Here is a 24,531-nt window from a genome sequence, read left to right on the forward strand (position 1 = left end):
CAATAAAGACACATATTTAAAAAAGAAAATATGGATGAACACATAGGGGATGTGCTGTTCAGACCTGAAAGTGGCATGCGTAATTTTTATCCCATAACCCAGTCAGGATGCAGTCACATGTCCTGACTACTTTAAGGGAGACTGGGAAATATAGTTCCTATGAACCAAGAAAATGGAATTTGTATTAGCAAATCTCTGCCATATTTACCATGTGCTAGGTACTATTTTAAGTCCTTTATATGTTTTAACTCATTTATTCCTCACATCAATCTTATAAGCCACATACTATTTATCATCACCTCCATGTAACAGATTAAAAAAACAAAAACAAGGTACAAAGTCTGAAAAATTTGTCACATAGTCAATAAGGTAACCTAGGATTTAAATCCAGGTGATCAGGCTCCAGATGTCTTTTAATGAGTACATAATACCAACCTCTTCAAGTTGAGATTCAGTATATGGTAGTATATAAGTCTAAAGTTCAATAAGAAATATTTGCTGGAGATAATAAATTTGGAAGTTATTGGTGTAACTCAGGGTTTCCCAACCTCAGCAGTATTAATATTTTGAGCTAGATAATTTTTTGTTGTGGGGGGCTATCCTATGAAATGTAAGGTGCTTAGCAGCATCCTTGGCCTCTACCCAGTGAATGCCAGTAGCATTCTTCCCCCAGTTGTGACAACCAAGAATGTTTCCAGACATTGCCAATATCATATGGGGGCATAATTGCACCTGGTTGAGAATCACTGAAAGTCATGAGTATAAATGAAATTATTAAAAGAAAAAGTATAAACTGAAAAGAGACAAGAGGCTAGTAGAATCTTAACAAACTTCAAAATGTAATGGCCGAAAAGGAAGATGGGCTAGCTAAGGAGAGTAAGAAATAATGGCCAGATAGAGGAAATTTAAAATAGTAAGAAAGTTACAGTAAAAGAATACTGCAAGGAGGAACAAGGGTTTAACAGTGTTAGATGCTACTGAGAGATCTCGTAAAAGAAAGATTGACAAATGTCAATTAAATAGCACAAGAAGGTCATTGGTCACCTTAGCAAGAGCTATTATAGTTAGTTGATGATAGGCTAGAAGCCAGATTAGAGTGGAGTGAGAGCAAAAAGTAAGGTATTGCCAACCTTTGGGAAAGGAAGGAGCAGTAGCTGAAGGGGGTTGAGGGTATCAGAGGATTTTTTTTCAAATCTGACAGAGACTTGAGAAAGTTTAAAAGTTGATGGATGATTCTAGTTCTTTGAATTGACTTGTGACAAAGGATAAACAATAGTGTAATGTTCCTAAGAAAGCACAGGTACAAGGATTGGACTTATGTTTGGGTGGGAACAGTGTCCCTGTGGTAACTGAAGGGTAAGTGCCCAGTATGATGCACTTTCCTGCAGACACCTTACATTTAGCATTTCTAAGTTAAGAAAATATCTTTCCCATAAAATCTGTAATTGCTCCTGTATTGTCTAATATTAATATTGCTGTTCTCTCCTTTAACTAGCCCATCAACCATTATCTTCTTTCTCACCATCTTCTTCCCCAAATCTATTCCATTACCAATTCTTATTGATTCTACCTTGTTAATGCAACTTGAACCAGAGCCCTCTTTTTATTTCCATTGCCAAGAAATGAGTGCATATTTTTATTACTAGCTCAAATGTCACTTCTTTCTCAGCCAAATAAATTTCTATGTATTTAGCACTAAAAGGAAAACAGAAGGAGGGACAATGTCAAAATCAAAATTATTACCTTACTATGTTATGGATTATTTTCACGAGAGTGTCCTGTTACTCAAAACATTTCATTCTTTACCATTTTTAATGGGGCCTGTCCCTCTCTTCTTTTTTTCTTTTATTATTAAAAAAAAGTGTTAAAAGTAATTATTTGGTCTTACACACCTTGCTTAAGCAGAACTCATAAAACACCGCACACAAGTGTCGAATAAATGCGGATTCAATGCATCCACCAAATCAGCCCTGTGGATTGATATTTAGAAGCACAATAAATTTGGAGAGGGGGTTACCAAACTTGCTCTAAATTCTACATCAATCTGCTGGAACCGGATTTAGTCTTACCCTGAATCAGGCTGGTCCTTTGACCCGAAGCAACTGGTGGAGAAATAAAATGATAAAATGGCCTGGCTCTGGTTAACACCTATTCGAACCTGCCTTCATGTAAGGCTTCTGCTTCCAATACATTTTGGTCGAACACTATTGACCGGTTCTTAAAACACCTGTGCAGTCCAATCGACCTTTGTTCTTTCCAAACTTCACCGAACTCCAGGGAAACCTGTAATTTTTACTACAGGGTCGAGGGGCCCATTGTACACGATCTGGAACCACTGCCCAACCCTTTCATTTCTTTCCGTTATACAGTATTTGCCCACGAGGAAAAAAGCTTCAGGTTCTCCGGTGAACCCCGTGCAGACGCGCCAGCTGGAGTGAGCATGGACCCTACGTGTTCACTCACAGCTCCCGCTTCCACATCCAGCAGTCCCGGAGCGGGGGTCCCGGCTCGCCCCTGTCACCTGAAGCACCTGGCGTGGAGGCCACGCCCTCCGCCTTGCGCCTCCAAGCCTGGGGTAGGTGTCCGCCGCCTCCCACTGCGCCCCGGCGTTCGCTCCTCGTCCGGCTCCCGTCACGAGGCCGCGTCCAGCACCTTCACGCCCTGGCCCCGCCCCCTCCGGCTCCCTAACGTCCTCGGCGTCGGGCTCGAGCCTGCGCCTGCGCGTGCGCCCTGAGGCCGAAGTCGGGCGCACGGTGGCTGGGGCGCGGAGAGCGGCGGGCGGTGCAGCCAATGGGAGGTGGCGGTGGCTAGCGGCCGGGAGGCGGGGCCTGCGCGGGTGTTAGGTTAGCGCGAGGCGTGACCTAGTTGACAGGCTCTGAGGTGCTGCTGTGGCGGCGTCCGCGGGGCTGAGGCGGGTGGGAGCCGAAGCCGAGCGCGGGCTGAGGGACGAGGGCGGCGACTGGAGCGCAGCGAGCGGTGCGGGACGCGGAGCCTTTTTCACTTTTTCCCTCCCGGGTGCCCCCTCTCTACCCTCCCACTCCACACCACCCCGTTTGCCCGTGAGCCTGGGGAACTTGCAGCTTAAAGCCAGCCACCCCCACGGCAACATGTACCCCAGCAACAAGAAGAAAAAGATGTGGAGAGAGGAGAAAGGTAACTGGCCCGGCGAGTCCTGGGGGTGCGGGTGGGGGTGGATGTGGGGTGGGGGCGGGGGTCAGGGCTGCGTGTGCCGCGGCGGCCCCCGCCGGAGCTCCCGCCTCGCGCCCGCCCGACCGGTGCCGCCTCCCTCGCGTGTCCGTGTGTACACACACGCACACGCGCGCTCACACCGGCGTGCACGCGCCGCCCCCGGGCACCTGCGGCTCGCGCGCGGGTGGGCGCACGCCCCTCGCTGCCGCCGGCCGCGCCCGGTCGGTCGCCTCGCGGGACGGGGCTGCCTGCGCCTCCCTGGCGGCGTGGACGCCCGCGCGGCCGTCCCGGGGCCGGCGCAACTTCCCCCGGCCGCCCAGCCGGTCTCCACGCTCCTGCCGGGACTTTCGCACGCCTGGCCGGCGTGTCCCGCGGACACGTGCCCGCGGGCGGACACACCCGCTGCAGCGGCTGCTGCGCCTCCGCGCCCCCTCACTCACTCTCGGACTCTGTCCCTGCCCCCTCCCTCGGCATGCACCGTGTCCTCACCTTCGGGCGTGTACCCCTTCTCTCGGTCCCCCACCTTACGCCTCAGTGTGACCTGAAACCGGGAACTCGAGGGGAACCGTGCGACCGACGTCTTGTCCGCGAGGATAAGTGCCGCGGAGAAACCTCAGTGGGCTTTTCTCCCGGCGGTGTGCTTCTCAGCACCCATAGTCTGAAGTTGCTCAGAGTAAGGCTGTGAGACTGATGCCACTTTCTGTGAGTGAACCCGCCGACTTTGGTGCCTGTCAGGGCTTAGCCAAAGCGGTGGACGTGCAGTGATTTCTGTCGGGCGCAGAAGTGTGGAGCCCAACCCTCTCCTCCTCCCTCCCCTCCCCTCTTTATAGTGAGATAATGTTCTGAGGTAAAACTTCATTCTCTGGAGTTTTTTCCTTCATGCTTTTCACTCCTTCTTATTCTTTAGCTTTTTTTTTTTTTTTTTTTGCAGAAATGGAGGAAAAAGTACTTGCATTGCTATTGCTATCTGCCAAAATAGACCAAACCTGTGTGTGGCTTGAGGCTGAGTGAGGGCGGAGCAAATCGCTCCTCAGTGTCCCGTCTTTACTGGAGGAGGATGGGTGTGGGGCTGTAGCTGATGGCCTTGATAATAGCTCCCCCAAACCTGTAGATTTTTACTGCAAGTCCTGGCCTCTGTAAACACGTTGGCAAATAGTGGAAAAGAAATGAAGTGAACGTGGAGAAAGGGTCCTCTCTGTAGGGGCTACTTCAGCCAGTGTACAAAGAAAGGGATAAGAAGGGATTTTTTTTTTTTTTTTAAATTACTGGGGAGATTTAACATAACAACCGAAAGGCTGATTAAAATGGTTTTTAAAATACTGGAAGAGTAGGTTGTGTGTCATTTAATTATGTTTTAATGATTATGGTGATATATAAAACTAAAAATTCTGGTGTCAAAACAAATGCTGTTGAAAATAATAGCCTGATATGTAGAGTAGTGTGAAATAATTTTGTTCTGTTTTTGCAGTCGCAGTTACTTTCAACAAGGATTTCCCTTGGTAGCATTGCAAAATCATTTATGCCCATTTTTACTGATGGTCTTGAAATGTTAGCTTTGTACTATTGATAATAATGAAGGCAAAATAATGAAAGACGTGGAGATTGATTTTAGTATATGAATCATTGATGGGATTGTAGTGATTACTTAAGAACTATTTTTCTCTGTTGTAAAAGATAATCTTCCTGGGTAACGATGTTATAATGCTTCCTTCATTTAACATCTACACAGCTGAACTGTGATAGCAGGCATTTCAGAATTGTCAATGTCTTAATTCTTCATTTCCTTCTAATAATAGGGGAAAATATAACCAGATTAATATTTTTCTAAATAAAGAAGCAAATGTACAATTAAGGAAGGCATTTAGCAAAATAAATTACTCTTGTCCAAAACTAACCTATTTTTTCCTGAAGTTTAATGTTAAAGGGAAAAGTTATTGAGACTTGAAGACTTTAATATATGTTTCTGTCTTATCAGGATGTCCAGTTTTGGAAGAGTTAATATTTTAAAAATACATATTATGCCATTAAGAAGGAGCTAAGGATTTTTAGTGCAGTAGTTAGTATTAAAGAAGCTGATGGAATTAATGACCTTTTTCCTTTTATTGCACTGGAGAGGATGGTGTTGTATTTTTGAAGCTGTTATTTAAATCTAAAGGCTTACCCATGTAATTGAAATGTCAAGGTATTGTATAAACATTTTAACTCGGCATACCATCCAGTAAGTAGGTCTGTCTACTTATATGCTTGGTTGACAAAGAAAGGATTTATTGCAAAGGTGAAGCATTATTTAAGGAAAAGTTTTGTGTAATACCAAAGGAACTATATAGTGTATGTATGTAGCCCTTAGTATGTCTCATTGTTTAAACAAATAACTAAGGAGTTCTTAGGTGCACATGTTAATTAGATCTTATTGATCTAGTATTTTGAGCTCTAACTCAGAACTACTTAATGTGTACTATCATTTCAGGAACTGAAACTTAAATTCTCATTGTTTTGTTTTATTATTAATCTTGTTTTGTTCTAAGTGCCCACACTTAAACTTTTAAATAAATGCAATGACAGAGGCCAGGTTGCATTCCTATATGTACCTTATTTATTAAAACTACGGTTGCTTCATATATTTCAACCTGATTAGTGGTATTGCAGTATTTCCATATTAGTAATCTGAGCTTTTTTAGTAGTGCTTTGGTAAGTGCTAGTCATCCCTTTTCCTACTCTGTGTGATTATTTCAAATTTACTTTCCCCTTCAAGTTTCCTAGTCCAACAAGACTCCATCCTCCTACTAAACAGATGATGCTGCCTTTTTTTTTTTTTTTTAACAGGAAAAAGTTTATTTAGAAAATCACAGAGGTAGAAGTAGTGAGCTGTAGACGAAATTGGCTTGGGAAACAAGTTAGAGAAAAAGAAGGTGCCCTTGGAGCTCAGGAGACAGATTCTGTGCCTTCAGAGATAAAAGAGGGAGGAGAGGTTTAGGTGGAGAGGGAGAGGGGAGATGGGGGGGGGGAGAGAGGGAATGAGAATGAGGGAGCATGAGGGAACATGGGGGAGCACTCTGTGTGCCCTGGGGAAAGAAGGGGTGGGGAAAGTCTTGGGCATGCTCCATAGGGCTGCCAGAAACTGTCTTAATTCATGGAGAAAATACATGTCATATAACATGAACAACTCCAGAGTCTTATTTGTCTCTTTCTTTACAGGTCTTTTGTCTTTTCAGCTTCCTTTCTATCTTAAAGGAAGCACTTTTATTCTTTGTTTCCAATATTAACCCTTTTTCGCTTTTTATCTCATCTCCTGAATTTTGTGAGGTCTTGTGCTATCATTTATTCCCTTTCAGGTATGTTTAGTTTCTGAGTGTCTTCAGGTTCCTCTCCTCATCCTATAAGAATGCTTAAGCCTCTTCTACCCTAAAGTAGCCTTCCTTTTGATATTGTTGTAAATAACCTGGTTATTAATTAACAGGAAAGGGAAAAAGGGAAGGCCAGATCATGTAGGCATGCCATTTATGCCAGGAAGCTGCAGGTCTGTCCCCCCGGATCCTGGGGAGAGGGACTAGACAAGGGAAAATAGACGCATGCCCAGTAAGGTCTGGGTGACATAGGAAAGGTTCTTGTTTGTCAGTCACACCTGGGAGCAGGTCATTGGCCAGAACAGGCCACTAAAAACTTGGGAAAATTTAAGATACATAAGCTGAACAAAGGAGCTCTCTTGTTGCTCTTGCACACTGGGCTGCAGGCTCTCTTGTTGCAGGGGGCATACTCCCCTGCATTTGCCCACATGGCTCATGGCCTTGTGAACCCCACACACAATGGACTGATGGACTACAACTAGTCTGATACTATACTGGACCCAGCTCCACCATGGAACAGAAACTCTGGATACTGGCTTTGCTTTTAGCTCTACTGAATCCCCAGCTGTACCTTTTCCAGGACTGGGTTAAGGGAAATGGGGCTTTGCAAACCAAGGGATGTAATTCCATGCAAATAAAGCTTTCTACCACATCTCATCTTCCCGTGGCGGCCTCTGGAAATTCTTATTCCAGTGGTACCCCAAGAACCCCACTCTCACTAGCAAAGGAGTAGGGCAATCCACTCAATTCTCCAATAACACTTTCACAGGGCTTCACCTTGGAGTTTGCTGTTCTCACTTTCTTTTTCTCAGTCTCTTACAGCCTCCTGGATCTCAGTTACACGCTAATAAAACATGTTTTCCAAGTCAGTCAGTAATAACAATGATGGTGGTACTAATATAAAATAGTTACTGTTTGAGTCTTGCTCAGCACTATTCTAGGTACTTTACATGGGATCCAATTTAATTCTCACAATAATCCTCTGAGGTAGTATGCTGCTTACTTACTATCTGTAGAATCTTAGGTAAATTATTTAACCTCTCTGTTTTAGTTGCCTCATCTGTAAGTTCAGAATAATACCTACCAACCTACCTCAAAAGGAAACAGACATAAAGAGCTTAAGTAACCCAGTATAGATTTGCATGATTTGGGATTAGAACCCAGACAGTTTTGTTAACCACTTTGCTCTCTTTTCAGTGCTTTTGTGACCCAATTGATAAAACCAGTGACTTACTAATTTTTATTCTTTTTGATCTTCCTATAGCAATTGGTAATATCTCTCCTCTTTTCCATACTAAAACTCTTTTCTCTGCTGGTTTCCACATCAGCTGGACCTTGATTCACCTTGTGCTCCCAGTGACATCTAAACTTTATTTCGTTTTTCTTTTTTGTGTCCAGTCCCTAAATGTTGTTTTTTTGAGGTTTGCTCCCCTCCCTTACCCTTCCTACACGACCAAAAGTTTAGGTTATAACTTCCACAATCTCTAGGCTAGACCTTTCCCCTGAGTTCCAGATTCTTGATTTCAACTTCAATGCCCTGTAGGCATCTGAATTTCAATATGTTGTTGACCTTTGAGTATTGGGATTTGAATATATCACATCTGATTAAAATACAGCTTGTTTTGTTCTTTCTACCTCTGTGACTGAAGAATAGCTAGTTTTAGAAGCAGGAGAAAATGTTGGCTCCCTTTTTCTTTTTCACTTGTGTTTACATTAATACTTCCTACAGTTCATTTCTTTGGGAGAATATATATATATATATTTAAGATCATGGTGCTTTATAACCAGAGAATACATGATTAGGAGGGTCCACAATTAGGGTTCCATGCTCAGGAATGTACATATTCAGGTATTACACATAATCAAGAGGTTACATGCTCAAGTGGAGCTATGTTCAGGGGAGATTAAAATTAAAGCAGGTCATGATCAGGAAAGTCTACAATTAGGGCTTTGATCCTCAAGAAGTTACATGTACAGGGGTAACAAAATCAGAAAGATCCATCCTCAAGATGAACTAGGATCATGGAAATGAATACTTACAGAATTCCATGAGCAGAAATGTCCATAATTCTTAGCTACATACTTAGAAGTGATTGTGCTCATTGCTTCCATATTCAGGAGGGTCCAGGCTCAGGTTGTTTATGCTCAGGAACTTCCATACAAGAGATTCCATTGTCAAGAGGGTTCATTCTCAGAAGTGTTCCATTATCAGTGTGGATCTGTACTCAAGTGAGCCCATGCACAGGAGGGTACATGTTGAAGTATTAAACATAGTGAAGGGGGCACATACTGAAATGGGGCTATGTTCAAGGGAGATTAAAATCAAAGCAAGTCATTATCAGAAGGGTCCATGCTGAAGTATTTCATGCTCAGGCAGGTACATGTATAGGAGATATACATACTCAAGTGGGTATATGCTCAAAAGAGGCTATGATTAGGGAAGTTGATTCTTAGTGCAGTCCATGATCAGAAGCATCCACTCTCATTGAGTTGATGATTAGAAGGAATTATGCCAAAGGATTCCATGTTCAGAAGTATCATAGGAGGGATCTGTTGTCTGAAGGAACATAGCTAGCTAGGTCTATGCTCAGGCCTCCCAAAAGTACATATTCGGGATTTATACATGATCAATGGAATACATGCTCAAGAGGGGCTAAGATCATGGTAGTTTTTATCCAAAGAATACATGATTGGATGGGATGACAAATTGGGTTTCCATGCTCAGGAAGATACACATACAGGGGTTATACAAAATCACAAGGGTAAATGCTCAAAGTGAACAATGTTTAGGGAAAACAATTAGTAGAGCATTCCTTGAACAGAAGAGTCTACATATATTAAGTCCATCCTTAGAAGTGATTAGGCCCACTGTTTTCATGTTCAAGTGGGGCCATGTTCATGTCATTTATCTTTTTAAGTGATTATTTTGTGAGTATTAAATTACCTAAAACTAGATACTATCCTTAAATCCATTCACCCAAACTTTAGTACCTTGTAATAGTAATATGCTGAAAGAGAACTGAAAACTGAGAATACAACCTTGTTAAAGTATGTGATACAAGACAGTTGACTTTTAGAATGAATGAAGATGGCAGTGTCAGTTTATACATTATTAGTAATTTTTAATTTCTTCCTATTTCTTTAGGTTAAAAGTATAATTTAATGCATTTTTTTTCTTGTATCCTAGCGGATAATTTTATGTACCTACTGGGATATACATAATCAACTTTGAATATTAGTGACCTACTGTATAAGTTAAAGGTTAAACTGCTTAGCATGGTATATAAGTTCCTATACATTTTTGTTTTAACTTCTGTTTTAAGCTACTTTTTTCACTTCTGTGGCCACTTCTCTTTTCATAGCATATCTTGTAATTTCCTTAAACTTTTTATATCACCTTATCTTTGTTTACATTGCTTCGTTAGTCTGAAGTATCCTTACTTCTTACCTTTTCATGGCAAAATTCTACCTATTAGAAACCAGCATACACATCATTTCTTTTGGGGAGCTTTTCTTGAGAAGGTAATACAGTCTAGTGGCTAATCGTATAGGCTGTAGCTTCTAATGAGATATTTGACTGGATTTTCATGGAAAGTTCTTTTGCCTTGGACAGACTACTAAACTTTGATGTGCTTTATTTCCCTATCTGAAAATATGGATACTAATACTGTTTATTTGCTGAGTTGTTGGGAAGATTATTTAAAATCATACATATAAAATACCTGGCACACAGTGAGTTCTTTATAAATGACACCAATTATTAATTCTAAGATGCATTTAAAAATATTTTTAATCTTGTAATTAAGATGCATATTTAAAGTACTATTTATATTACTTCCACAAAGGTGTTATTAAATTAAAAGTGCACTTTTATTGTTGATGGCATCTTCAAATTAAGAAAATATCTTGGTGGCTGCCTTTCTTGTGCTCTTAGCATTTATACATACCTGTTTTAGGATTTGGTGTTTTATTTATGTAGCCATTAGTCTCTTATCTATTTCCTCTTTTTCCTTGTGAACTTCTCAAGATCAAGGATCTTTGCATTTGCAGTGCATAAACGTAACACCCAGTACACAGTAGACTGTCAGTAGATGTTGATTGAAAGCGTTTCCTTATTTTTCCCCCTGCTGATATAGTAATAATTTGACAACTTCTAACACTCAGAAATAGAGTCATTAGATTTGCATTTTGGTGTTTCTCAAGCCCACATTGATTTTTTTGGTAGTTTAACATGGTTAATATTTAAATGATAAAATAATTACTGATCTTAAAAGTTAAATACAAATGGAAATTCTGCTTTTATTTTGCAAGAACGCTTACTGAAGATGACCCTAGAGGAAAGACGCAAAGAATACATAAGGGACTATGTTCCCCTGAGCAGTATCCTGTCGTGGAAGGAGGAGGTGAAGGGCAAGAGCCAAAATGATGGTAAGTTTCTCAGAATATTTTTCAGGTAGATACTGTTGCCATTTTTTTAATGACTTCTGCAGGACAATTTTTGACAAAAATGAATAACAAGCAGCCAGTAAAGTGATGACAATTTTGTTATTTGAAATTATTGTTGGTTGTCATTTAATTGTTTTTAGTAATCTGTTATGTATTATTTAGACTTAGAAAATTATTATTGTTTTGTTTTTTTAATTTTATTTTTTTATCCTAACCCTAACCATTCTAAAAAAATATGCAATTATGTTATGGTACTCTTTTATGGGTACTTTTAAAAAACTATTTTGCAGTAGTTTTTGAGAAAATTATATTAAGGATTGTTGCTTTGGTAGTGTGACCCTTTGAGTTTGTTTTGATTAGGTTTATTTATGTTGGATTTCTTCATGTTTATTTTAAGGATTGGATTCAGTTCAAAGACAGTGCATCAAGAAGAATAGAGAAAAACCAAATAACATTTCACATAATTTTAGAGAAGAGTATATATTTTGTGTGGTCTGGCATTATGTCTACATATAAAGTATTTGTGTGACAAATTTACTCTCTCAAACTTGTTATGATTTAATGAGAGTCTAGATTGAGGGAAAATATAAGTATTAGAATATAAATGAAATTTTAACTATTAACAAAGGTTCATGGAAGAAAATTCTAAAAAACAACAAATTTAATGTATATTTAATATATTTATCTCTGAATTAACATTTATTGGTGTTTATGGTCTGGATGTCAAATTTAGAAGAAATAGGGTGCTTTTTAGGATACTTAACAGTTGGGAAAGAAAGGTAACTATGAAAGGGACTTGGAACATGCTGATTTCACAGGCTGTGGTCTTGATGGAACTATATAGGATATTATGGCCCAGAATGAGACTGACTAGCATCAAGCTCCTATGGACAAAATCCGTGGGAAGTAGTAGCCAAATTAAGCTTAGTATTGGTGAAGAAAACACGCTTAACCTGAGAGTTTTGAGCTGTAGACAGAATTGTTTGTCTAGGAAGGCAAATCATGTGGATTCCTTTAGACTTTTCTCTGCCTGGAAATGTGTGCCCTTGGGCAAGTGGAGTAGCGGTTTTACCCCAAGTTCTAATGGGGTCATTAGTTGATTGGGGTGTACACATCTGACCTGCTTGCCTAGTATCCGAAGAAAATGCAAGTTGTTTTAATATTAGTCTAATGAAGACATCATTGAAAAAGTAGGTAGTGCTGTGTAATGAAAAGAATACAGAGCTAGAGATCAAAAGGACAATTCTGGGCCTTGTCTGACCTAGGGCCAAAAATTGCCAAACAATATAATATCAGTGTTTGTGTAGAAAGAAGGAAGCAAGTAGATAATATATTTTTACTTTGACTTGCCACTTTGACATTTGGAAAGCTATGGATCAGAAGTGCAAAGTAATGGGAGATGATTACCGAAACAGAAATCCATTTGTTTATTATTCATGTTCATATTTATAAAATACTATTAGTAAATCTTTGGAGTTATATGCTTCTTATTACTTCTTCCTCTGTATTAGCAGTTATGCAATAATTCTATTTTATTTGTCAGTTGCTTTGTTGTAGGGAATTTTAAAATGCTCCTCTGTCCTATTACGCTGTGTCTCTAGCACCTGGAATAGTGTTTCATGTATAGGTAGGCAATCAGTATATTAAATAATAATTCCTCAGAGGTTAACAGTCTACAAAGGGCAGTTCTTTCTTTTTAATTTTGTTTCAAACTTTAAAATGAGCATTGAAAACATATATAAAAAAGAGAGTATAATGAAGCTTTATGTACCCATTACTCAGTGTCAACAGTTACTACGAGGCCAATTTTATTTCATCTATGCCAGAGCTCTCTGTACATTTTTCCCAGACTATTTTGAAGCAATTCCTGTACATCATATCTATGTAAATATATGTAAGTATGCATATGTATTTATCTGAAAGATAGGGACACATTTTTGTTTTTATAATATAACCACAATACTATTATTACACCTAAAAATTAATAATTATTATAATTAAATGTCCAATTAGTATTCATACTTTTCCTATTGTGTCATAAAGTGTTTTGCTTTTTTTGTACAATTGGTTTGCTTGAGTCAAGATCTAAACAAGGTCCATATATTGCTTTTAATTGACAGACTTCCTAAGTCTCTTAATCAGTAATTTCTTTTTTCTCTGTCCTTTCCTTGCTTTGTAATTTATCTGATGAATAAAGTAGGTTATTCTTCTTACAGAATTTTTTACATTTTGCATTTTGCTGACTGCGTCTTCGTGGTGTCATTTAACATGTTCCTCTATCCCCTGTGTTTCTTATGAGCTAGTAAATACAGAAGCTTGATCAGACTTGGATTTAATTTTTTTTTTGAAAGAATTGTACTTTCTTTTGCATAATATTAGAAGGCATATAGTGTCTGGTTCTCTCTCTGTAGTGAAAAAACTGATCATTAGTTGAAGTATTATCAAGCTAATTCACCCATTGTAAAGTTTGCTATCAACTTTTCACCTAAATGATTTTAGGTAGCCATAGATGATCATTATTTTTTAGGGATTACAAAATAGTGTTATTTTAATATCATTCATTCTTCATTTATTAGTTTGACTCCTATAAAGACTTTTTTTTTGAATCAACATCTTTGTTTTCATGCAATACAGTTTATGCAGAAAAGGCAGAATAAGTGCTAGATTTCTTCTTTTTTTCCAGTTTTCAAATTAAGTTGGTTCTCTGAAATTTAAAATGATTGAACAGTTTGAAAAAATGGTATTTAAAACAGGATGGAACTCAGTAGGCATAAAAAATATTGGAAAGGAATGTTTCCTATTTAATCATCTGATACTGATTCCTTTTTATGTTATCATACTCATTTTGAACACTATGATTTAAAACTGAAATCTGTAGAAGCAGAGGAAGACTCAGAGCAAAACACCCCAGCTTCTTAGATACAAATCTTTTATTTTGAGTGGGTAGTGGTTTTTCCCTCCTCTTACATGATCTTAAAATGAATTTATAATTTTTAAAAAAGGTGTTTTGTCTAAAGTAATTAAGACATTCATTACTTTGAAAAATTAATCTGGCCCCTTTTCTCTTGACCTTTTACTGTACTACTTCCTTTTTTGGTCTCTACATCTAGCCACACTATCCTTTGTTTCTTCAATGTACCAAGCTCTCTCCTACTACTGGGTCTTTTTCTGATTTTTTTTCACTACTTCTCTCACCTTCGTAATTTTTCTCAGCTTTCAGTTTTCAGTTTGCAACCCATCTGTTCTCTCTGAAGTCTTCCCTGTGCTTTCATGAGCTATGTTCCTTTTCATAGAGCATTTATATAAATTTATTTTTATGTACTAAATTTTAGGATTATCTGATCATGGTCAGTCTCTTTATGAGATTGTAATTACCATGAAAGTAAGGATGGTCTTTAAATTCTTCTCTATATTCCTGGCATCTAGCATAGTGCTTGATGCACAGTAGCTATTCAGGACATATTTGCTGTGTGAATTGAACAAATGATAAATTATTTGCCTGATGGTATATTCCTGCATTATTTCCTTTCTTCCCACCTTTTCTTCACTGTATTTTAAAGATTCATGTGGAAATGACAGGTTTAGAAAATAAGCAGTATGCTTTTTAATGTAGGTAACAAATATACTTTAAATCTCTGTGATACAGGGTTGGTTTTATTAAGTTTCAAAAGTTAGAGAGCTTGGTGATAAATTTCAGTAAAGATTTTCCTGAACTATTACACAGATAAATTGAGACAAAGATGTGAATTCATGTGTTAACGTGTATCCATCAGCATTGTATATTATTATTGATAGTACTTAATAACTAAACTTTATGACTTCAATTTCTGTGAGCTTAAATGTCAACAGAGCTTAGGTTAAATGAGTGTAAATTTAAAAATTTAAGCCTGATATATTTTGAAGTGTTGAAAAATCTTAAAGTATTGCCATTTTAAATGCATTTATTTTGGCATTGTTGTTTCTTGACAGTAAAGCAATGTAAGAAACTGTTTCAGTGTATCTTCTTTATGCCCTTTGCTGAAGTAGTTGGTTTGCTTCAAAAAGGAACTTTGCTACAAAGAATTTGTTTTCCCATGGAAGAATTAAGCTAAATGGGCTAAATAACTTGTAAGAATTTTGAGAATAAATGACATTTATTCTACCTAATACGTTTTTGTGTAATGATATTCTCTGTGAAGGTGTGAGCACTGGTTTAGCCAAACATTTGTGAGGTAAGGTCAACTTCTACAGTGGAGACTTCATGATTCTCTCCATGGCTTTGTTTGTCCCTTGCCTTTATTTCACTCTTAGTCTTTTTAACTTCTTTCCAAGATTATTTTAACAACCCATAAATAAGTTTTATTGTGCACAATAGTGTGTACTACTAAGTGCTGTGTAAATTGTCCTTCTATTTAAGCTTGTTTTTAAAATAATGTACTAGAAATAAAGACACACACATCTTTTTACATATATATAAATAAACATGACTTGGCATGGAGACCACAAGATGAAAAGTTCTTACTATGTATTTCCTAAGTCTGTAATTTCACCACAAATTCTATCAGTTTTCTTTTTAACCCACTAAATTAATTATACTTATAAATGTAGATTTTATTTAAATGCTTTTCGGTCAGTGTAGACAGATATGTTGAGATGATTACAGACCAGCAGCAGCCAAAGCACCCTTTTCCCTTTTTTTTCTTTTCTTTTTCCCTCTTGATTTTCTGTGTGTGTCTTTATAAAATCTTTGTTGTCTTTTCTGAAATATTTAGTTACTAACTTTTCATATAAGTATTCAAAACAAGGATTTACATAACAATTTAATGTTTAAGCCTTTCATTTAGAACCAAGTTGAAGATTACTGATGAATTAAGTACTAAAATATAGGTAATAAATACAGCTCAACAAAAGTTCACATGACTGGCCATGTGCATGCCACAACAGATATATGTGCCTTTGGAGGTTTGGAAATTCTGAGGTTTAGTTTGGGCTATCTCTAGGGCAAGCCATAGATTTCAGATTGCTGGTTGTTCTCTAGAGATTGGATTCAGATGTATTCAGTGTTTTAAGAATCCAGACTACCCCAACAAAGATTGGATTCTACCATCAAACTTAGATTTGAGATTGTGTCTGCCATATGAAAATAACAGATTTTCCAAATTTTATGATTCTCTTGTGTTAGTGATTCTGTTGGGATAAAAACCTTATAAACACTACTCATTGCTTCTGAATGGAATGGACTCTGTCACAGTGCTTTTATTTTTATTTTTTGTCTTTGGAAGTCTTTAGAAAGACTTTGGATGAAACTCAGTCATAGTAAAAGCACTTTCTTTACTGGGTGGTAATTGAACAAGATGTTTTCTAATGTGTCTTTCTGACTATTGATATTCTTATTCTAAAATAATATGATTTCATGTAAGTGGTTTTCCTTTTCTGATCCTTGATTGTGTAATTTATCAGAGTTTCTGTTGGTGAGTAAAACACTAGTGATTTTTTCCCTTAATGTAAGAGAACTAAATGCAGATCACTGTTCTGTTTCTAAGTAAGTGATTGAACACAGTAAGCCAAGGTGTACTTTGTTTGAAACACTGATTGGCTCAGTGAGAGAATGGATTCAAGGAATAGTACTTTTTTATTTTGCAGATACCACTGCAAAATATTGTTACCTGATTTTCCTGGAGGCATAGGAAAATTCTGATTGTTGGTTCTTGCAGGGTTTAGTTGGTGAAAGGGGTCACTGTTAATTTTATTTTTAATTAAAAAAATAACAATGGACATGACCCTTCATTTTTCCTACTTTCTTTCTTTTTACTGTTAACAGTGCTTGTATCCAGACTCTTTGGAATTATCAGTGCTTAAACAGCTAAATAAGGAATCTTGTGACCTTTCCCATTAGTGGGTCAAATGGTCATTACCAGGATTGTCTGTACACCTTTGGGGAACAAATTAAATAGATGGACAGCCAAACTTTTAGAAAGAGAGATAGGCATAGATACATCTTTTTCTTATTTTTTGCTACATACCCAATCTAGATGTCAAGTTACCTGAAATTTACTTTTACTGAAAAATGACGTAATGGATATAATACTCTCAGTTTGGTTTTGACCATTCATAATTTGCTTATAGCTCCAGGGTGGGATTTTAAAGACTATTTACCTATGTTCATGGAATGCTACAATGGGTAAATATAAGTTTTTCATAATAGTGGAAACAATGGGATTAAAACATCTTTTTTCTAGGTAAGGTTGTACTGCTACTCTAAATATTTCCTATATCTGTCTCTGTGAAAGAGACATCTCTAGATTTCTGTGATACTATATGAAGTACTTTTTTATTTAAAAGTAAATGTGTAATATCTCTGTGCTTATGGATTGAGCTCTATTACTTTGATAAAACATTGCTTAAATGCTCTGACATTTGTAATGAGCCTACAAATTGATATTAGCAACTTATTTAAGACTTTGTAATTACTTTTATAAATGAGTTCTAATTAGTTACAAGTAAATAACATAACTTTCTTTTAAATGTTGTTTGTATAAATTAAAAATTTACTTTAAAAAGAATATATTAAAATTAATGATAAATTGCCCTAACCGGTTTGGTTTAGTGGTTTGAGTATTGGACTTCGGACTGAAGGGTCCCTGGTTCATTTCCAGCCAAGGGCAGGTACCATGGTTGCAGGCTCAGCCCCTGGCCCCTGTCTGGATGGGTATGGAAGGCAACCACTCGATGTCTCTCTCTCACATTGATGTTTCTCTCTTTCTCTCCCTCTCCCTCCCGCTCTCCCTGAAGAGCAATGGAAAAAATATCCTTGGGTGAGGATTAAAAAAAAATTAAGTTTTTATTCTAAGCATTAATTTATTAGAGTTGGTCACTGCTGTACATTTATATATCTGTGTATTTATATTTTTATAAAACAAAGGAATATATTAAATCATGGTCATTATAAAGCACTCAGAAAGTACAAAAACATAGAGTTAAAAAGATTATAGTTTCCCCTTCCCCAAACACAGAATTTCAAACAGATAAGTACTGATAACATTTAGGTAATTATCTTTCTAGACCTTTAAATGTTTTTTAGTTTATTTTTATTTAATGCAACAATGTGTCAGGCATTGTTCTAAGCATTTATAAATAGTCGGGAGTTTTAATGAAGACCTAAAAACCCTAGGAAGTGAGTAATAAGTATGGGGAACTGAGGCTGAGGGGTTAATTGTACGGTTAACCCAGTCAGTCTGGTACTGGTATCTGTGCTCTCAATCCTGCTGCCTCTTATGCTTTTATAAATACTTTACTACTGTATGTTAGTATAAAAACTAACATTATATGTACATGGTGCTTTGGAGCTTGCTTTCCCACTTTACACTGTATTTTAACATTTCCTTGTTTTGTTCTTAAATGGCTATATGTTTTACTTAAATTTAAGTAATAACTTACTTAAATATATTTACCATAACTTATTTTATCCTTGATGGAAACAGTTTTTTCACTATTGCAAACAAGGTTATGATGAATATGTTTGTAATCTTTGTGTATATGTTTTTCTACAAGATAGAGTCATAAAAATGGAATTGTTGGGTCGTAGTCAGTATTTGTTCATGATTAGGCTGTAGAGAATTATTATTTTTATATAAATGTATGTTTAGAGCTCTTCCATCCTTTTATACATACGGGATCGTACTCTAATACAGTTAATAAGAAAATCTAATGATTTGATTTTATTTTTAATGGCTTCATAGTCTATATTGTATGGAGGTATTGTGATTTTATTTAATCACTCCCTTATTGATGGGCATTTTGATGATATAAATTTTTAATTTAGCCAGTATAGCTAATATTTTACAGAATGTCTTTGTATATTTATCTTTGTATTCTTGTGTATGTTTATATCATATGAATAATTTCTAGCCATGGAATTGTTAGATCAAAAGGATCAAGGTTTTCAGTTGACATATATTTTTAGTTTCCACTTTTAAAGTGTTGAACCATCATTATATTCCCATGAATGATTTAAATCGTGTTTAAATTATTTAAATAACTTAAAGTATTATTTAAATAATAATTTTATAAGTTTATTAGCTATTTGTTTTTCTGTTTATGCATTATGCAATCTACTTAAAACAAGCACTGTTTTAAGTAGATTGCATGTTTATTTAATGAATTATTTCCTAATATAATTTGCTTATTTTTAAAAATGATTTTTTTTCTTATGAATCCCCTAAGAATTTATTTTACATTAAGGAAAGTACTGTTTTGTTTTGTTTTGTTTTGTTTTGTTTTGTTTTGTTTTGTTTTGTTTTGTTTTGTTTTGTTTTGTTAATCCTCACCAGAGGATATTTTTTCCATTGATATTTAGAGAGAATGGAAGGGAGGGAGGGAGGAGGGGAAGAGGGAGAGAGAGAGAAAAACATCCACACATCAAGATTGTTGCTTGCTGCATATGCCTCAACTGGGGTAGGGAATGGAACCTGCAGTCCAGGTATGGGTCCTTGATGGGGAATCAAACCTGAGACCCTTTGGTGTGTGGGTGGATGCTCTAATCACTGAACCACACCAGCCAGGGCTAAGGAAATTACTTTTAGTTATATGTATTCCAGATTTTTTTGTTTTACCTATTGTCTGTTTTTAATGATTGTGCATATATGTATTTTTTACACAATTTTACATTCTTATTGGTCAGATGATGTTTTATAATATTCTTCATCTTGTTAGTTTTGGTCAGGCTTATTGCTAGATATTTATTTAATAGGTTTAAAAAATTATGAATGGGATCTTTATTAGTTATTAATGAGGTATAGGGAAGTGTCAATTTTTGAATACTAATTTGGAATTTGTTATTAGTCATAGTCTTTTAAGAGATACTCTTGGATTTTCTAGATAGACATTAAAGCCCTCTTCAAATGATGTTCTTATAGCTTCTTAATATTTGTACTTCTTACTTTTTCTTTTGCTTTGACTAAGGTCACCAGTACAGAGTTAATTAATAGATCTCATAGCAGGCATTTTGCCTTGCTCTTGACTTTAATGAGATTTATTTATGTATTAATTTATAGGATATTAATCTCATCTCTTAGGGGCACTTATTTTGAGGAAAGTAGTTTACCTAATAAATGTACACTACCTTTGAGGTTAAGAAATCTAACTTTTACATCAGTATTTGTGCTTGTGCAAACATTTTATTCTTAACTCTTCTATTTATATAGTGAGGATAATTATTAATCTGTAATGTAAAATTCCTATAAGGAAGTTACTAAACACATAAAATATCATTGTAGTCAGCCTATAAAAGGATCATTATATGACAGGTTGCCATTTACTGAGTGATTTTCAAGTACTTACTATATTTCACACTTGGGGCATGATTTCTGAATTACGGAAAATTTTTTGTTCTGAAATTTTGGTCACTCTATTGTTGATCTTAAAAGTAATTTGCATTTTTTATTGTCATAATATAGTGAAAGTTTATTCAAACTTCTTATTTTTTCCTATCAGCTCTTAAATTTATTAATCAGGAAAATAGAGGGGTAAAGTAATGCAGGTAAACAAAAATGGTTAGCATACCCATTTTTTAAATCATTCAGACATCTGACAAGAATTCAGTAATGTACAGGACACAGTTTCTGCCTTCTGAATTCTATATGATGTTTAACAGTCTATTTTCTCAGCTGAGATTTACTGAGACTAATATTTTCATAATCTTCAATTCCTGGCACAGTGACTGGAATCTGTTCAGTTTTTGGTATAATTTTGCATAACATATTTACTATTTATGAAACCTATCCAGTATCTGATTCAAATTCTGAGTCAGTTGATATGGTTATGGCCCAGGAGCCTGTACCTATTAACAAGTAACTCAGGGTTTTTTTTTGTTTTGTTTTTTCCCCCCTTGTGGTTGCTCCCCATAAATACAAAAGTTTTTTCTGAATATTTTCCATTATCTCTAATAGAAAATAAACTTTGGAGAAAGAGGTTCACTGTCATTTTCCATGTCTTAGTAATGTAAATTTACCTTTCACTTTAGACTTGAGCTTTTAATTTTAGAGTAATCTGGGTGATTACTCTAAATTAACCTTTTAATTAATCTTTTTTCCTCAAGATTTTTATCATGGCGTAGGCACATAGAGCTTGAAAAAGTTATGCATTTCATATGAGGCAATACATATTCCTCATCCGAGGATATGTTTACTGATTTTAGAGAGAGAGGAAGGGAGATGAAAGAGATATGAAATAGAAACATCGACTGGTTGTCTCCTGTAGTTGCCCCGACCAGGAATTGAACCTGCAGCCTTTTTGGTACAGGGGATGACACTCCAACCAACTGAGCCACCTGGATGGGGCCTAATGTATATTTTTAATAATGTAAGTCTAACCTTTATTTTAAAGAGTATTGCACATGAGTAGCTGGTTATATTTTAAGGTAGCTTGTAATATATTAGAGCCTTTTTTGTATTTTTATATCATACACTAAAAAATATAAACAAATCCTGACCAATAGAAACATGATTGCAAGTTTTTAGAATTTACTAACTTTGAATTCATTGCTTTGGCCAAAACAGAAGTGCTGATGGGAGTTTAATCTGTTATAATATTTCTATAAAAATCCTACAGTAAAATTTTATTTCAGCAAATATTTTTATTGGTGAGTAGAATCAATAGTTTTCTATTTGCTTTTGTCATGTTCATTTCTTTCTTTCATTGGCTTTCTATTTTTAGAATGTGAATAAAAAAATTAATTGTAAGAGTTAAAAAAACATTTTCACAAAGTCCTATTTAGTAATTAATAAGGCTCCTTTCATGGAATTATATAGCTGACATCAAATGTATTTTATCATGATGGGCATGTAAATATTTAATTTATTTGATAATTTTAGTAACAGGTGCATACTTTCTTGATTAATATCTTAATTGAACTGTATCCAGCTCAAAGGAATGGATATTTCATTTCTGAATTTAAGTCAGTGATGTTGCTAATCTCTGTGAACAAACCACCTGTGTTTGTGTGTATGGAGATGAGGGGTGAAAGTTAGGGATGATAGAGACTAAGAATTAATTGAGGTTAATGATAAGGGAAACAAACATTCAAAGAACAGATACTTATAAAGTACTTAATATTTTCCAGATATAGTTCTAAGAGCTTTACAAATGTTAATTTATGTAATTATCACAAAAACCCCATGAAGTGTAGGTATTGTTGGTAGGAGTAGGTAGTACTATTGTCTCACTTTACAAATGAGGTCCCTGAGGTACATCGGGGTTAGCTTGTCCAAGGTCACACTGCTATTGAGTGGCAAACTGAATTTGAACCCTGGCCTTCTGACTTTATATTTTTAATTATCCTCTGTTAATGCTGCCTTTTGTTTTCTAAAAGCATTGCTGATATGTTTATGTGTTATGTGTTTACTATTAATTATATTTGATTTTTGGAAAGATGTATTTTATGCTGTGCATTATAAAAGTTTTTATAGATTATTATAATGCCATGATGTTTGTTTTTAATTAAAAACACAATAACTATTAGAAAGGTAAAGTTGTGGATAATAAGATTGGCAATAATCACTGAACATTGTGATGAGGAAGGCTTTGTCTCAAGTAGATGTGTAACAATTACCACTTTATACCAGTTAAAAACATCATTCACATCTTTGTAATCCATCTGTCTTCCAAATTTGCACTTTTACAATCTATTGAAAGTTTTAAAAATCTGGTTTTTTTTAACCCAGTCACCATTTTTTCAGTAGAACGGACCACATACCACATATTGAACATAAACTATATTTTGCAAAACTTGTTTCTCAGACTGGATCACTAAGTTATCTATAGGTATTTACCAGGGAGTATGTGAAGCTACACAATAAAATAATTAATATTTTAAAGCACCATTTCTAAAAAGATTGGTGGGGGTGGAATATTAAATAATTTAGTTGCTCAGAATTTAAGAAGTTTTTTTTATGTTAAAACTAAAGGATTCTCAAGATAAGAGGCAAAGAATTTCATAATAATAGTTTCTACCCTAGAAATCCTGAAGGTGTATCAGCTCATTGTGTGGAAAGGTTTCAGGAGTGCTTGATTGTGTTTGGAGTCAGTTGGTGTCTTGGAAAGTTATAAAATAAGTAAACTAACCAGCATAAAATACTGGTCAGTAAAGTTGAGAAAGAGCCCTCACTTTATTGGTCAGTTAGTTGCCATAGTATCAATATACCCAAATGTTAATCAATAATCTTTGTTGGGCTGCTGAAAAGAATTGTATTATCAAAGACACATCTTGCTTTAAATCTTGGAAATAATGTTTTCTTGGCTTTTAAGCAAACCCCACTTTTAAGTAAATCCTAAGTAAATTAGGATTTACGTAAAAGATAATTTTGAGGTTGAACATGGTGTACCTTTAAGTGGCTTCTTCAGCTTCTTCAGTTTATTAAATACACAGCATTCAGGCCTGCATATAATATTGTATGATATATAAATAATGTAATATAAATAAGTAAATAAATAAACATCATGGTGAAAGATTAAAAGGATATAAATTTAGAAACCTGTATAGTCAGTGTTTTATTTTTTTAAATACCTAATTGGTTTGAGTGTAAACAATATTAATATAATTCCCTTTAATTTCATTCTGAATACAGCGATTAAGGTTTGAATGTGCCACTTATTGTTTATTATTAAGTGTGACCATTAAAACAGTGATCATTTGACTAAGAGTGGCATGATTGTATTCTTAGAGTATCCAGATGGAAATTGTGGGTGTCAGAGAACCATTTAATAAGGTAATCATAGGGACAGTAAATTAAATAGTTTGCATGCTACCCTGGAGTATATTTTTTGTGTAGAATTTTCTGTCCAATAGCAGAGAAGAATCTAAAGCATTTTCTCTGCTTAGAAAATTAAATGAGAAAAAATATACATTGTTCTTTTGGTTTTGTGCCATTTAGACTTGACTGAAGAAGAAAAATAGCGATTGTTAGAATTGGCATAATTCTCAGGTTTTCATGTCCTTACTCTAAGTTTTTTGATTTATCACTGTATATTTTTTCATTCAAGCATGTTTAATTTACCTCATCTATAAAACTGTGTAGTTTGCAAATTTTCTATAACTTGGCTAATTACTTTCATAATAAGGAATATACTTACATAAAGTAAATTGTGCATGATAAAAGAAAAAACCTCTTAGCTTCTATATTCAAATTTCTTTACTTATGCTTTAATAAGACGAACCAGAAGTAGGAATTAATGAGTTAGAGGTGTTTTGGGGGCTTGCTGATAGGATACAAGAGTATTACTAAAATGTTGGGGAGGGAAGAAACTATAAACTGAGGCTTCCAGATACATGATAGTAAATGTCTGAGACTCTTCTAAGGACATGCCCCTCAATTTTCTGTTGCTCTTGCTATTTTGGTGGTAGCAAACCAAGTCCAAATTGCAATGACAAAAGAAGTATAAGAATAAGAAAAAAATCCATAGCAGCTCTGGAAAATAGAAAAAGGTATAGTCAGTAGGCTAGAAAATTTAGGGGCTTCCTGGAAGATGTAAGACTGACAAGATTAGATTATTAAAAACCACTAATACTGAACATTCT

The 24,531-nt window shown here is 35.8% G+C and overlaps 1 protein-coding gene across 1 annotated transcript in view; it reads left to right on the forward strand.

Annotated features, from left to right (window-relative positions):
• Positions 1–2,994: 2,994 nt before the first annotated feature.
• Positions 2,995–24,531, forward strand: part of LOC148092724 (ADP-ribose glycohydrolase MACROD2-like) — a 436,834-nt gene continuing 415,297 nt past the window's right edge. Inside the window, exons 1-2 of the mRNA XM_087818882.1 lie at positions 2,995–3,153; positions 10,845–10,961. Of these exons, the coding sequence (XP_087675008.1) occupies positions 3,108–3,153; positions 10,845–10,961 (163 nt within the window). The 5' untranslated portion in view covers positions 2,995–3,107. The remainder of the gene's footprint in view (positions 3,154–10,844; positions 10,962–24,531) is intronic.

Source organism: Miniopterus natalensis, chromosome 7 (assembly GCF_054644295.1).
Source record: "Miniopterus natalensis isolate mMinNat1 chromosome 7, mMinNat1.hap1, whole genome shotgun sequence".
Taxonomy (NCBI): Eukaryota; Metazoa; Chordata; class Mammalia; order Chiroptera; family Miniopteridae; genus Miniopterus; species Miniopterus natalensis.